Genomic DNA, 15,000 nt, shown 5'->3' with positions numbered 1-15,000 from the left:
GAGTCAACATCTGAGATGACCCTAGGATCCCATGTCCAGGCTGTCCCTTTAAGGAGTCACTCTGAACACAGCAGGGCACTGGCCAGGGACTCTGTGAGAGCTGCTCCCGTTTACTCCAGAGAAGAACAAACAGCACCATTCATTCATTTTCAACCATATTTTCTCTGTCTCTGTAGGCAAACACCCGAAAGCCACTGATGAGTGTGTGTGTAAAAGCATGTGTGCATGTGTGTATATGTGTGTGTGAGTGTGTGTGTGTGTGTGTGTGTGTGTGTGTGTGTGTACTGAAAAAGCAAAGATTTCACAGCCTGCACTGGATGCCCTGGTATGACTCCCTGTGGCTTCTGGGAATCAACCCCCAATTCATGCTAGAAGAGCTAAGCCCTACGTCTCTCCCACAGGCATCTGGCTGGGTCCTCTCCATAAATCACCAGGAAGACATCCAGGACACATGAACTCCCACATTTCCCCTCTCTCCCAGAAGACTCACCTCCCATTTCCAAGCATTTTGGGAAGGGCCATCTGAGAAGAGGGAGCCCCTGCCCCACTGTACTGTAGGGTGTGCACAGAGAGGCCAGAAGCCTGCTGATTTTTCTTCTGCTTTGGCTCATTTTCCTTCTGGAACAGCAGGCTCATCTCCTGCATTTTTAATAGTGGAGCATATTTAGCATTCAACACGCACTTGCAGGTTGATAAGGCCCAAGGAGAAGGCAACAAGCCATCCATGGGAGGAAAACGTCTTTCCAACTCTTCCCTACCTCCTGCCCACGTCGGCCAAAATCGGTGGGTTCTAGTTTTCTATCTGCCTGCCAGGGCTGGCTGTAGTGGGAAGGGTAAGCAGATGAAAAGTTATCCTGGCCGACAATCACCCTGCCAGAGCCTGGTCCCTGGCGGAGCAGAGACTGGCAATAAAGAATGAAATGGTCAATGTGGCTCAAAAGACCAAATAATCATAGCTTCCTCTTTCTTTCTTGAGATAGAGCTCAAATAATCTCCACACCCCCTCCCCCCCAGCATCCTGAATGCTGGGATTACGGCTTCATCGGCTGGAACTGTGGATATATTCCCAGTTAGTATTTTTGCCCACCTCCCTGTGTCACTGCGGACCACATGAACTCTGTGGCTTCTGACTTCCTCAAGGGGTGACTGATCTCTAAGGGGCAGGTAAACTAGAGGAAAGGGCTCAGAGAGCTACAGGGGAGGACCTAGCAGACTACTCTGAGTTCTCAGGCAGCTGGAAGGGGACAGATTTAAGGGCATGGGGACGCTGTCTTCCTCTTTCTCCCCCTTTCCCTCTTCCTCTTTCTCTTTTGTAATGCTGGTGACCAAAGCCTTGAGCATGTTGGACTAACACTTTATTGCTGAGTTCCTCCCCTATTTTGGGGACAAAGTCTTGTTAAGTTGTCCAGTCTGGCTTTGAACTCACCAGAGCCCTGGCAGACCTTGAACTTTTAATCCTCCTGCCCCAGACTCACAAGTAGCTGAGCTTACTGGCCTGTATTACCAGACCTGGCTCCTCCTCTCCATGTCTCCCCCTCCCCCCTCTTCATTGTGTATGGGGGTCAGCAACTTTGTGGAGCTAGTTCTGAGGACAGAACTCGGGTCACCAAGCTCGTGGAAAGCATTTCACCTGCTAGGCCATCTCACTGGCCTTCTCGTTTCTTAACAAAAAAAAAAAGTCTATGTTTATTTGACTATTTTTGTTACAGGGTCTCACTATACGGCCCTGGCTGGCCTGAAACTCACTATACAGACACAGACAGCCAGTGCCTCCAAAGCACTGGGTCTAAACACATGAGCTTCCAAGTCTAGCCTCCCCTTTCCTTTTATTTAAAGTGTTTCCCCCTTCCTACTAAGCCAAAGAAAGGACAAAAATCACACAACTGCAGACTGTCCAAGTTGGTGTGAAAATACCGAGCTACTTGAGAAAGGATATCCTGATACCTACTGTCAGATTCCATGTCAAGTCTGCTAACCCTATAAGCAGGCAACCTTGTGTGCCTTTGTGGCCTTGAGGGCCAAGAGAACTCATTTGGGAAGGGCCTTTGGCTGGGCCTTCTCTACACGGCTCCCTTCTGTTCCCAGGGAACAGAATATAGGTCCAGAATACCAGGCTCACACACTTGAGGGCCGAGTGCTCCTTCCGGTCACGAGATCAACCAAAGCATTTGCAAATCCAAGACCCAGAGGTTCCCACACGGGGTCACTGAGAAACCCAACAAGGTCTGAGCTCTCTGATAGCAGCCATTGGTGACCACTTAGCTCCCGCAGTGTGATGCTTGCTCTCTCTAGCTGGGAATGGAATTCTAAATATTTAACTTTACAACCATTTTAAAACGAGAAAGTCGATTCAGTTATGACGGAGTTTAAGTGTGCTTGGAACCACTTGAGTTTGCGACTCTGCCGGTCTCTAGTTCTTAATGGCACCCAGCAATGGGATAATTCCTGTAAACTTAGATGTGCCATACAGGTAAAAAATGCACAGGGCTGCAACAGCTGGGGTGGGATGAGGTGGCTGTGACACAGGGACGTGAACTAGCTTACTACGTATGTGATAATGATATTGTGGCTGTATCGGGTTTAAGAAAATATATCATAGAGAATTAATTTCATATATGTCCCAAGGCAGCTGATACTTTAGAAGGAGACATGGGACACACACTGTATTTCCATTGGAGACTGCTAGCCCAAACACTTCTCGACAGAAGGTCACTGCCTTCAGGAAATCACGGTCCCCTTCAATGGACCATCTGGTTCTGTGTGCTATTTAGTTCAAGAAGTGTTGGTGACAGTGGCCCTTTGTTTGCACAACTGCCAACAGGCCGCCATGCTGGGGGGGGGGGCACCATTGTAACCCCAGAGCAGGAGGGACGAGGGAAGTGGAATGTACAATGGAACATACACAGAGAGCATCATGGGAGAGGGTATCACAGGCAAAGACGATAAGCCACGCACGGACTGAGAGCAGATGGCAGTATATCGATCGGGTTGCTGGCCAGGAGAAAGTGAATGAGAAGGGCCTAAGGACAAAGTGACCAGTGAATAGATCCTAAGAGTGGCAATGATTTGGACCAGGAAGAGGGGGACAGGATGCAACAGGAAGAACAGTAGGCTGAGCAGGCCTTGCTTCAGAGGCTCCTCTTCCTGTCCCATGTCCAAGGACCCTCCCTGTCCTTGGCTTTTTATTCTTTTCTCAACACATCCCGTTTTGGGAGGTCCTGCCTGTAGCCACATGTCAATGTCCTGTCTATGTGGGCGACTCTCAGACTCCTGTTCCAGCCCGACCTCTCCCAAGGTCTAAACATTCAGTGCCCACCACCCACTTCCTTGCAGGTATTTCTCAGACCCCTTCAAACACAGACTCTGACGGGGCTTACCCTCTTCTGCTGGAGGAGGTGGCAGAAATGGTGAGCCATCCACCCGAGTGAAATGTCACCACCATCATAACTCCTCCCCCATGGTCCAGTGCCATGTATACTGGTCCTCGCCCGTGAGTCCTCTCCCGTACACGTGCCACCTCCTCCAAGTGTCACCACTCCTTCCTGGAGCTCAGGTTCACACTGCACCTCACTCAGACTATGTGGACATGCCCTCACTCTTCTCGATGCTTCCAGAACGTTCCCCCAGCCTTCCTCCATACTGCTGCCTGACAGGGAGACTTTGCAGCTGAGAACCGCTCTTTTGTTTCTCTGGGTCATTTTTCCGTGGTCCCGAATTTGCTGCACTCAGTGGGACTTTGTGCCTCCTTGGATTCAGAGCCTACCTCTCCTCTGGTGGAGATGCTTCTGTTCATTCTGAGCCTTTTCTCTACAACATCCTTCCCACTTGCTTAAAAAAATATATTTTTTTTTTTATTGTGACAAAACAGACTTAGCATAAAACTACATCTTGAGCTGTTTTTCTGTCCAGCTCCTTACTACAGGCATCTCTGGCCTATGGTTTTTAACTTAGGATTTTTGACTTTATGATGTGTACTGAGTAACAACTACATTTTCTTTAGTTGTGGGGTACTGGGGGATCAGGACCATAAAAGAACACTGTACACAGATGGCTAGCCTCGGCAAAGCTCGAAATTCAAATTTCCTGGGCTGGTGGTGCAGCTTGATGGGAGAATGTGAGAACCCCATGCATGAGGGCCTGGGCTCAGCCCCCAGCACCCCAAAACTAAAGAAAATGTAGCTGTCCCTCATACATATATCATGCACAATTGCAGACATGAACATGGAAAGAAAACTACTTCCTGCAGACCCACAGCTGACCCCATATAAAGCAGGCTTTTTAAATCTCTCTCTAGAGACTTAGCCCAATGGAAGCTGATCTACGGGGTCTGAGCGGTTGCTTGTTTTCTTTCCACGTGTATGTATGCATTTGCGCATGATATATATGTTATTTGTGTGAGTGTGTGCACACGTTTGTGGGTGGGTACATTTAGGGGCTCAAGGTTCATGCTGAGTGTCTTCCTTGATTGCCTTCACTTTAGCCTTTGGGGGGAACCTCTTCGTGAATTGGGGGCTCATTGGTTTAGCTAGACTGGTCGGCCAATGAGTTTTAGGAATCGGCCTACACACCCCTTCCCCGTCCCTGGACACACACTGCAGTATCCAACATTTATGTGAGTTCTGGGAAGGGGAACTCAGGCCTTCATGCGTGTGTGACAGACCTTTCACCAGGAGAGACATCTCCCTGGCCTCGCCCCATTTTTGTTTGTTTGTTTGGTTTTTGTTTTGTGTTTTTTTTTTCTTTTGTGGATGATGGGGATCTGAACTCAGGTCTCCATGAGTGTTTATTGAATTAGAGGCAAGAAAAGCAAGTTCAAATTGCTGCGTGGATTTGCTGTGTGACCCTGCACCGGCCGCTTAGCATGTCGGATCTCATTTCTAAGCCTGCAGGGTTTGTGATTCTAAGTCACAGGGCTCCCATGATTGCAACTTCCTTATTGCCTACTGAATGAAGAATGAGTCCTGCCAGCAGCATAAAGACCCTCTGTAAGCTGCCCCAAATTCCCTCTGTCATCCTGATGACCAGTTAATACCTACTCTACTAGCATTCTCTGCTCTCTCCCCCTGGTATTAGAACATGCCCCTATCTTTCCTCAGTGTTTAAGGGGTACCTACACTAACAATTATGTGCCTGCTATGATAATCACCAAGGGTGCACAGAGCCCACTAATGCTGTACAGAGAGCCTTGTGCAAGCTAAAAACAAATGCCTGCGGCCCAACAATGGACTGACAGTCTTCATCCGGTGCACACACAATCTGTACAACCCTAAGGTATAGCCTTGGGAAGCCAAAGTTAAAGATAATAGAATAGGATAAGGCACGGAAGAAGGGCATCCAAGCCTGGCAGATGACTCAAAAAGAGGTCCACCAGATGAGGTCACACCTCGACCGCTCCTCAGCTTCTCACAGGCTGATGCCATTTTCAGTTTGCTAGGTATGTAGAAAGTTCTGAAGGCTAACACGAATTTTTAAAAATTGTAAATTTTATCTTTATGTAGGTGGGTGTTTTGCCTGCGTGTATGTTTGTGTACCACGAGTGTGCCTGGCACCTTCAGAAGCCAGAAAGAGGGCTTCGAAGTCCTGGAATTTCAGACGGTTGTTAGCTGCTGTGTGGGTGCTGGGAGCTGAACCAGTGGTCTGGTTTTGTTTTTTTAACTGCTGAGCCAACCTCTCCAGTCCCAACATGCAGCATTTAATACACGTTCTTAGGGGGTCGGGAGGTGGCCCAGTGAATAAAGTGACGTTGTGAGTGATCTACTACCTTATTTAGTAGGTAATAGGGAACTTGAGGCAATTGGGATTTTAAATTCAGGCTTAAAATGGAACAAGGGGTGCTAAGTGACTGCCTCAAGGACACACAGACAGCCCATGGTAGAGTCTGGTTTTGAATTCAGTTTTCTTGCCTCAAGTACAGTGTTGGATCCCCTCCACGCTGTTCCCCAGGCAGAGCCCTCATAACCCTTGGTCCACTGGCCCACCATCGCCCCCTGCTGGCGTGTGCCTCTACTTCACTGCCACCACTGAGGTCCTCTTCCCTCTACAGGACACCACACGGGAACCGGTTTCTTCTGCTTTGCAGTGGCTCTCAGTGAACTTTTCAGGTGCTGCTGAGGCATCCCTCCTTGTGGGCTAAGAAGCTGCTGGGCTTGCAGCCAGTGTGCAGGATGGCCACTCGCAGTCTGCGGACTGCGGGAGCTGGTCTAACAACTGTGGTCCACTCACGCTGGCAGCTCTGCCCCTCCCAGTAACACATCTGGCCAGTTGCTCCAACAGCACCTTATGCCCCTCGCTGAAGGCGCCTTGCTTATGCAGGTCTTAGTATGCCAAGGGGGTTGACTCTACTGAATGTGGAGACTGACCTCACTCAGCAGTTTCCCTGACAGTGGCTCCTTGGGAGAATGGGATGCTCTGAGACCACACAACCCCTCAGTTGCCCTCTCATAAGGTGAGCTCACTTTATAATATCTGCACTTGGGGATCTCTGCCTCCCTTACATTTGTCCGCAGGCCGTTCCCAGACTCTTCTTTATTTGCTTCTCTAGTGCTGGAGACCACACTTGTGCTAGGCAAATGCTTTTTACAACCGAGCAACACCCCTCAGCCTGAATAAGCTATTTCACCATTTTCCATTTTCCAGGGTTTCCCCTGAATCTGAGGTTTTTTTAATCTTTCACATGGGGTCTCACTACACAGTCTAGGGTATCCCTTAAACCCCAGCTATTCCTCTAGCCTCAGCCTCCTAAATGATGGGATCGTACGTCTACACCACCACGTCTATCTCTCTATGATGGCTGCTTCAGCTGGAGGAATTCCTCAGTCTTAGTCCTAGGCTAGGAGGTCTCTGCACAGATGGGAGAGGCATGGTAACGGTAATTATCCTTAAACATGTGCTGTGCGTGTACTCTGACACGCGTATTGTACACTGATGTATACGAAGAAGCTACTGGATCCTCACAGCATGCCATGGAACAGAGCCAGTATATGACTAGATCTATTTTGCAGCACAGGAAATGGAGGTACAGTAAGATCAAAAGACTTGCCCAAGGTCACCCAGCAAAGAGACCTGTTCACAGGGGATAACTCCTCAGCAAGCAAGCCCTTGGCTCTCTAGGGGCATTGAGAAGAAGGGTCTGGGAGATCCAAGCGTATCAGACGTCACCAACTGTCAGTCTCTGACTAGGGCTCTCCTACACAACTGTAGCATCACACCAGCTAGATCTCCACGCCAATGGCCCACAGAGAGCTGCTTGCAGCCAGCCCGTCTCTGTTCCAGCCTCTCCCGCTATCACCTGAGGTGCTTTCATTGATCTGGCATGCTGAGTTCTTTTCCAGTCTGAGTTCCCAGCGCTTGTCCCTTCTCTGTCTTCAGAAGGCCCAGCGACAAGGTCCTCCTGTTCTCAGACTGCCTTCCTATTTGTCTGGTCTACAGCAAACCTACAGTTAGTCATGAGATAGATACCCAGTGTCCTTGGGGGCACGGGGCACAGAGGCCCTGTGGGGAAGGGGAGACTGATTCCAGGGCTGGGGCACCAACCTCCCTTCTCTCCTCCTTCTGTGGACTGACAGTCTGTGCCTTGACTGCTTACACAGGTACTTCTTTACATTGGGGCAGAAAATTGATAGGCAAGCATGTAACCAATGAGTCTTTCCCTGTTCTCTTTCCCTTAGACACACACAGCTTGGTTCTCAAATGTACAGCCATTGTTTGTGGAGACACACAGCCCTTTTAAGGCCCCATGTCACCATTCTGGGTCCCTGCCTCAGTACCCTCAGGTTTCTCAACCTGACACCCAGAGTCAAAGCCGGAGCAGGGAAGGCAGAGAGAATGTCAGCTGTCCAGCACCTGGACTCACCATGGTTTATCCCTCGGTCCCTTTGCAGAGAAGACTGTGTGCTGTGTACTGCTGGAGGTAAGAAGATTGTCTTTGGGCGTTTTAAATGGCTTTGAGGTGCTGCTGACAGCGTTATGGCCGCTGAGACAGGCTTTCGTCTTTGCCTGTGCTAGTGATGTCCGGGAATTGGAGGCTGGAGACGCTGGAGAGGGAGAAGGCCTGCACATTGAACTGTGTCTTCTCTCTACAGGGGAGAAAGAACAGAATTTAGCACGGCATCTATGGCCAGTGGGTCCCATGTTTGCACACACTCATGAATCATACCACAAGCACAAAGCAGGCCTCTGCTGGCAGGGTTGGCACCTCCACCGCCTCTGAATTTGCTCTTATGTTGGCTTCAATGCCAGCTTACAATGACTACAGTCGGGACCTCTGTATCAAATGGCATGCTAAGCTAACCCCGGGATTCTCGAGGGAGGTAATTCTGTCTTTCTGCAAAACCACTTCCACGGGAGTAGCAGGTGTCACCTGACACAGTGGATCAACCACAAAACCAACGTGATCCCCAGACGGCAACTCGGGTCTCCTGGGGCAGTGGGCAGGGCAGAACTCTTAGCATGAATTCTCCAGCACAGGAGTAGCAATAAAGTCGGTGGTAAACGTGGTGGGAGGACCTTTGAGAGTCTTTAGAGGCCCAGAGTGGCTCAGCATGGAACAGTCTGCTGATGTATCACAGCTGTGGCCCCTTTAAGCTCACAGAAGTCCAAAAACACGGCATATACTAGGGTGCAAATGCTGCTGAAATCCTAAATGCTTTCTGGCTCTCCAGTGCCTACAAATAATTAGCTGACTAGTATTTGCTGAAGAAATAAATGGTGGAGCTGTAAAAGTTCTGACGGGAAGAACTACAGATCACAGATCTATTAGTCTGCAGTGACAGTGGCCATGAAGTTGAAGGAATGGAGGGATGGTGGGTCACATGTTCCCTCCAGCTGGGAGCTGTCAAGGTTTTTTCTTTTGGGTGAAATACTTCTGGCTTCTGTAATAGGAAGCTCATGGGGGGAAAAAAAAGCCAGAGTGTCCTTTGAGGGCAGTTTGGGGTTTCTCTACCATCTCTCAGAGCAATCAGGGTCTCTCAAAGTTGACCGTTTGGAATGGGGTGCTGCAGTATTTGAGGTACATCTGATTGCTGGGAGTTTTACCTGACCAGCATTAACATTCCCTGTCTCCAGAGTGTTGCTGCGGGGCAACTGTTCTCTGCTGCCTCAGAGTGAACCCTACAAGCATACCCTATCCCCAGAAGCTATCACTGAAGGTTTTGCAAACCAGATCTGCTTTGATGCTGTCGAGAGAGCGCAGGGCTGGGAGGCAGCATGCTCTAGGTCCTCACACCCTTAGGCTTAAGTGAATTCAGTGCTACACTCTCAGTGCTGAGCTCTCTCTTGGCTTCCACACCTTCATCTGTAAATGAAGTGCGTCCCTAGATGGAGTCTCAGACCACCTTCCACCTTGACTACGGATGCAATGTGTCCAAAGATCCGCTCCTACTCTCTCACAGTTCCTAGATTTACAGCAATAACTGCAGGTGGAATATTGAACTATCCCATGCGAGTAGGCTCTTCCTTGGAAGAACTTACTTTTTGTACAATTGTATGGCCTTTAAAACTCCTTTATGAGGGTGGTCAGGCAAGTCCACCCTCCCCACAGATGACTGGCTGTTGGAAACTCAGAGACACCAGGTGATTGCTGAGGTCAGTACTAACAACTGCTTGAGGAATCGGGTCTTGGCCATAAGCCCAGGTGCCTCTCAGGAAGGAGATGCAGTGTACTGTGAGCAAGATTGGAGCGCATAAAGTCACTAAAGGTTAGGATAGGGAACACAGGAGATCCAGTCCCATCTCCTCTGCAAAGCCCACAGGGAGGACCTGCTTTGTGGCCACAGTAGAGATAGAACCAGAACCCAGCCCTCTTCCTTAGAGCCCTGTGCCCTCCAGAAATACTTTTTGAGCAATCTTCCTTCCTTCTTGTCTTTCTTTCTTTCTGTCTGTCTGTCTGTCTTTTTTTTTTTTTTTCTTTCTGACACAGGGTTTTGACTCTAAAATAAGATTTTTATTTGTACCACAGATCCTCCATGGTTTTCTCTGGCCTTCATTCACTGAACCCATCAAAGCTGGTGAGGAGGGGCATATACACAAACATCACTTGTTAGCCTTTGATTACTAACTAACAAAATCCTCATTTTACTAAATTAATGGTTAAAGACTGTAGAAGAAGCAGGGAAGGGAATGGATGGGGGAACAGCACTTAAAGCCACACATACATGAAAATGCTGTATGATACCTGTTAATACTTTATATAATCTTGAAAATTAATAAAAATGAAGCAATGACAAGAAACTGCCGTTAAAATACAACGGGAGGGGGGAGAATGGTAGTTCTGAAATCACTGACTTCATAAATTGTTGTCATAATCTTAGCCTACATGCTATACTGTTAAACTCATATGCACATCAAATCTATGATTTTTCTTGTTTTAAGTTTTGCTTTATTTTTTTCTTCATAAGCAACCCTCCCATCTCACTTTTTGGCTTCTTGTGGTAGGGTCTCTTGGGTACCAGGCTGGTCTAGTTTTCTAAGTAGCTGCGGTAACCCTGAACTTCTGATCTTCCAACCTCAACCTCCCAAGCGCTGAAATTATAGGCCTGAGCCACAACACCTAATTTATGTGATCCCGGGGATTAAACCCAGGCCTGTGTATCTGCCAGGCAAGCATTCTGCCTACCAAGTTGCACCTCCAGCCCCCGTACATCCTTCTTAAACATCCAGTTGAAAGAACAAGTTGCATAGAAGAGATCTGAAGATCAAGTTCTGTGATTTGTTAAATGTGTAATTTTATATGGAAGTAAATTGGCAAAAGGGAAAAAAAAATCACCCTTTTAAGGTAACCCAAGGAGGGGTCAGCGCCTCGGTCTCCTGAGCTGTAGGAGCAAGTGCAACCCCTACTGGGGCAGGTGAGAAAAGCTACATAGGCATTTAGGATGGCAGGACCAGAGGTCACCATCAGGGCTTCACTGCCCTAGTGATCTGCAAGTACACTTTTGAAAATGTGTGGAACTGCTGCCCCAGGCACAGCAGAAGGAGCTCAGTTAACAGGAAGACCCTTATTGGCATCAATCATAGTCTTATACAGATATGCCTTTGGGTGAAGGATGGTGATCAGAGACAGCAGGGTGAATGCTGCCCACAAAAAACAACTGCTATACAGTAACCATCGGTGGGCAAAGCTTCCGACTCATTTGGGTCAAGTGCCTGCCTCCGGTAGACCTCTCTCCTGATTCTAGTTCTTCTTGCTGTGCTCAGAGAAACATGACAGAACACTGGATTTCTCATTCACTATGGAAATGTTTTCCAGATTTAAGCAACATTAGAGAGAAGGATCCTTTCCCCTGGAATTTCTCAGGCTTTGTGAATGTACACAGCTGTATTAATAAAACTGTAATCAGCTGATATTTTAGGCTATTCTTCAACTAACATTGTTTTATGTGAGCATGCATATCTAATTCCCACATGCTGCCAAGCTCAGTCATTAACATATTGCGGAATATTTAGCTACTCTCTTCCTGTTTGGCAATCTAAAAACTAGCACTTACAGTGACTTGGGACCTTTCCTTGAGGTGATACAACATTCCCAGTGTGTAAGCCTGCATCAGTTTACAATTTCCTGCTACACACTCATTTCCAGACCATAAGCAAAAACGTTCAAAGTGCCTAGTATTCACCTGCTTAAGAGAAACCAGAACTCCACTATGAGAGCACCCACACAGACTCAAATACCCAACCCATTAATAACAACCTTCACAGACAATCTGGAAATGGTCTCAACACTTCTCTCCTTTGGCCAATTATGAATTTCTTTTATTTACTATGCTAATTATCAGTTGTATATTAAGAAGTATCTGCAGGCCCAGAATTCTACTACATAAATTTACTTTATACAGCACTTACTTATACAAATCCGTAACTGACCTATCAGTATTTCCATTCTATAGCTAAGGAATCTGAGGCTCACAAAGACAGTGAGTTGCCCAAGGTGTGGTGGTTTGAGTAAGAATGTCTCCCACTGACTCCTGTATTTGAATGCTTGGTCCTAGTTGGTGAAACTGTTTGGGGAGGATTAGAAAGATAGAAAGAGCCTTTTTGGAGAAGGTATATCACTGCAGGTGGAATTCCAGGTTTTTTTTTTTTTTAAATCTCAAACTATTCCCATTCTCTCCCTCCACACCCCCTTATTCTTGTAGATCAATATGTAAACTTTCAGCTGTCTTGCTCTGCCATCATGGACTCTAGCACAATGAAACTGTAGTCCCAAATTAAACTTTTTAAGTTGCCTTGGTCTTATCACAATAGAAAAGTAATTAGACATGAAGTCGCAAAGCCAGACAATGCACACTGATCTGGGGATATGTTTAGGGCCTGAGTCTTTTACTTTTTCAAAAGAATTTAATTAATTTTTATTTAAAAACATGGGTAGGTCAGTGTGACGATACAAACGTTTATCCTGGTGCTACAAAGCAAAGGTGGTAGCAGACCTGGTCTACATGTAGAGTTCCAGGCCAACCAGGATTACATAGTGAGACTCCAGTCTTTAAGGGGGTGCTGTATAGAGATGGCTCAGCAGTTAAGAGCACTTACTGTTTTCACAGAAGACCCAGGTTTGAGTCTCAGCACCCACATGGTGGTTCACAACCATCTGTAGATTCCAGGAAATCTAATGCCCTATTCTGACCTCCAATAGCACCAAGTATGCATGTGATACACATACATACATGCAGGCAAAATACATAAAACAAGATGCATAATTTTAACAATTTAAAACAAAATAACAACAATAAAACCCCGGGGTGATACAGATGTTACTCAGAGACAGTGCTTGCTTGGCATGATGTGGGAGGAAAAGGGCCTGGAAGGTACCACTGTGTAAAAAGCTCCCAATAATGCTACCTGGGTCTTCTGCTGTCTCCACCATTCCAATTACTAATGCCACCCTTGTACTGCATCCCCACTGACCCTTTCCACACCAGCACATCAGAACTCAAGTCTCCTTTGCTTTTCTAAATGCCTTTCATCTGCAAGTCTAGTTCTCTGTGTTCTCCCAGGAATGGGCTCCTTTCCCGAGGGGCCTTTCTCTTGCTGATGACTACATTACATTTAGTGTTCCTTCGAGCCCATGTCTTAATTTGGATCTCTTCAGTTTTGATCTTGAAAACTGCCATAGACAAAGAAGACTGGAAAGAGGTGACTGTGGAGTAGGGATGCCTCTCACTCTAAACATTTCAGCAGGGAAGATAAATCCCCTAGAGGGAGGGAGAACATCAGCTGGAAACTTCTATCCTGGAGCTGGAAGTCCCAGGACCAAAAAAAGGAAAGCCTAAATGAGCCCTTTCACTTTTTCACATTTTATTCCCCAGGAAGTTTAAATCATGCCCTCAGCAGCTGCTCTCTTCCAGCTTAGCACCACTATCAGCAGCAGCACCAGCACCACCACTAGCATCACCACCACCACCAGCACCACCACCAACAATGACAACAACAACACCAGCACCACCAGCACCACCACCACCACTAACAATGACAACAACAACACCAGCACCACCAGCAGCACCACCACTAACAATGACAACAACAACACCACCAGCAGCAGCACCACCACCACCAGCACCACCACCAACAATGACAACAACAACACCAGCACCAGCACCACCACCACCACTAACAATGACAACAACAACAACAACACCAGCACCACCAGCACCACCACCACCATTAACAATGACAACAACAACAACACCAGCAGCAGCACCACCACCACCAACAACAACAACAACAACAATGACGACAACAACAACACCAGCAGCAGCAGCACCACCAGCACCACCACCACCACTAACAATGACAACAACAATAACACCAGCAGCAGCAGCACCACCACCACCACCACTACCAACAACAACAATGACAACAACAACACCAGCAGCAGCAGCACCACCACCACCACCAACAACAACAACAATGACAACAACACCACCAGCAGCAGCAGCAGCACCACCACCACCAACAACAACAATGACAACAACACCACCAGCAGCAGCAGCACCACCACCACCACCAATACCAACACCATCACATATATTCCTTGAATATCCAAGTACTACTCTGGGGGCAATCCTATGGACCAGCAGGCTGGGGGCTTGCAGCCACCAACAGAGGAATGAGCATCCTACTATATTTCTAGTTCTCTCCACTTCAGTCAAACTCAGAATTCCCCCCCCCCACGCTATTACTGTCCAGGGGATATTTTTATGCTCATAGCACCGATGTCCCGCATTTAATCCTCCACAAAGCTGTCTCAGGAATGGCTGAGTTAGCTGCAGGCATCTAGTGCTGTTCCTAATACTGCTTTCAGAAAGAAGTTGTTGAGAATTTGCCAATATTACTTTTAAGGAACTAACCTTGTCCTAATGAGCCTGGGACACCACAGACACGGTGTGGCCTCCCATGGCTATGTGAACATATATGGGCAGGAGCCAAAATCTGGCTCACTCATGTGACAGCACAGCCTCCCTCAGCTGCAGCCATCAGGGGCAGGCACTGAGAGGGCCAATACCTATAAGCCCATCTCACTACTGGATTCTATCTTCTTTGGCCACTCAGGTGAGGATATTTCTCATAAGTTCCAAAGGGAACTCCATCCAAGAGGAAACTGGATAGATTGGTAAGGATGCGCACTAAACCAAGTTTGATCTCTAGGACCTACACGGTGCAAAGAGAGAGCTGATTCCTGCGGGTTGTCCTCTGATCTAGTATGAGTGCTGTGACATGCACATCACCACACACTACATAGACTGTTTCTAAAGAGAAAACTGGAATCTAAGGAGAGTCAGACAGAGCAGGGACCCTGGCTAGGAAGCCATGCTCACCAAGGCAGTTGTGAGGCCGGTATTGCCGGGGCTAGCAGCAGTGGAAACAGAGGAAGGACTGAATTTGAGAACCATGCCTATCTCTAGATCTGATGTTTTCTGGCTCCATGACCTTCGGCAACCCGCAGAATCTCTGTGTCTCTCAGATTTCTGTAGAATAGAAGTATTAGAAGAAGAACTTCTAAACTCTAAG

General features: G+C 47.5%; 1 protein-coding gene across 4 annotated transcripts in view; it reads right to left on the bottom strand.

Annotated features, from left to right (window-relative positions):
• Positions 1-15,000, bottom strand: part of ATXN7L1 (ataxin 7 like 1) — a gene marked incomplete at both ends in the record, with an annotated part of 213,476 nt that overhangs the window by 36,749 nt on the left and 161,727 nt on the right. For all 4 annotated transcript variants that reach the window (XM_080940377.1, XM_080940376.1, XM_080940379.1 and 1 more), the window contains one exon: positions 7,853-8,075. In XM_080940377.1, the coding sequence (XP_080796503.1) occupies positions 7,853-8,075 (223 nt within the window). The remainder of the gene's footprint in view (positions 1-7,852; positions 8,076-15,000) is intronic.

Source organism: Micromys minutus (genome assembly GCF_963924665.1).
Source record: "Micromys minutus genome assembly, chromosome: 1".
Classification (NCBI taxonomy): Eukaryota; Metazoa; Chordata; class Mammalia; order Rodentia; family Muridae; genus Micromys; species Micromys minutus.
This window is presented reverse-complemented; position numbering and strand designations above follow the sequence as displayed.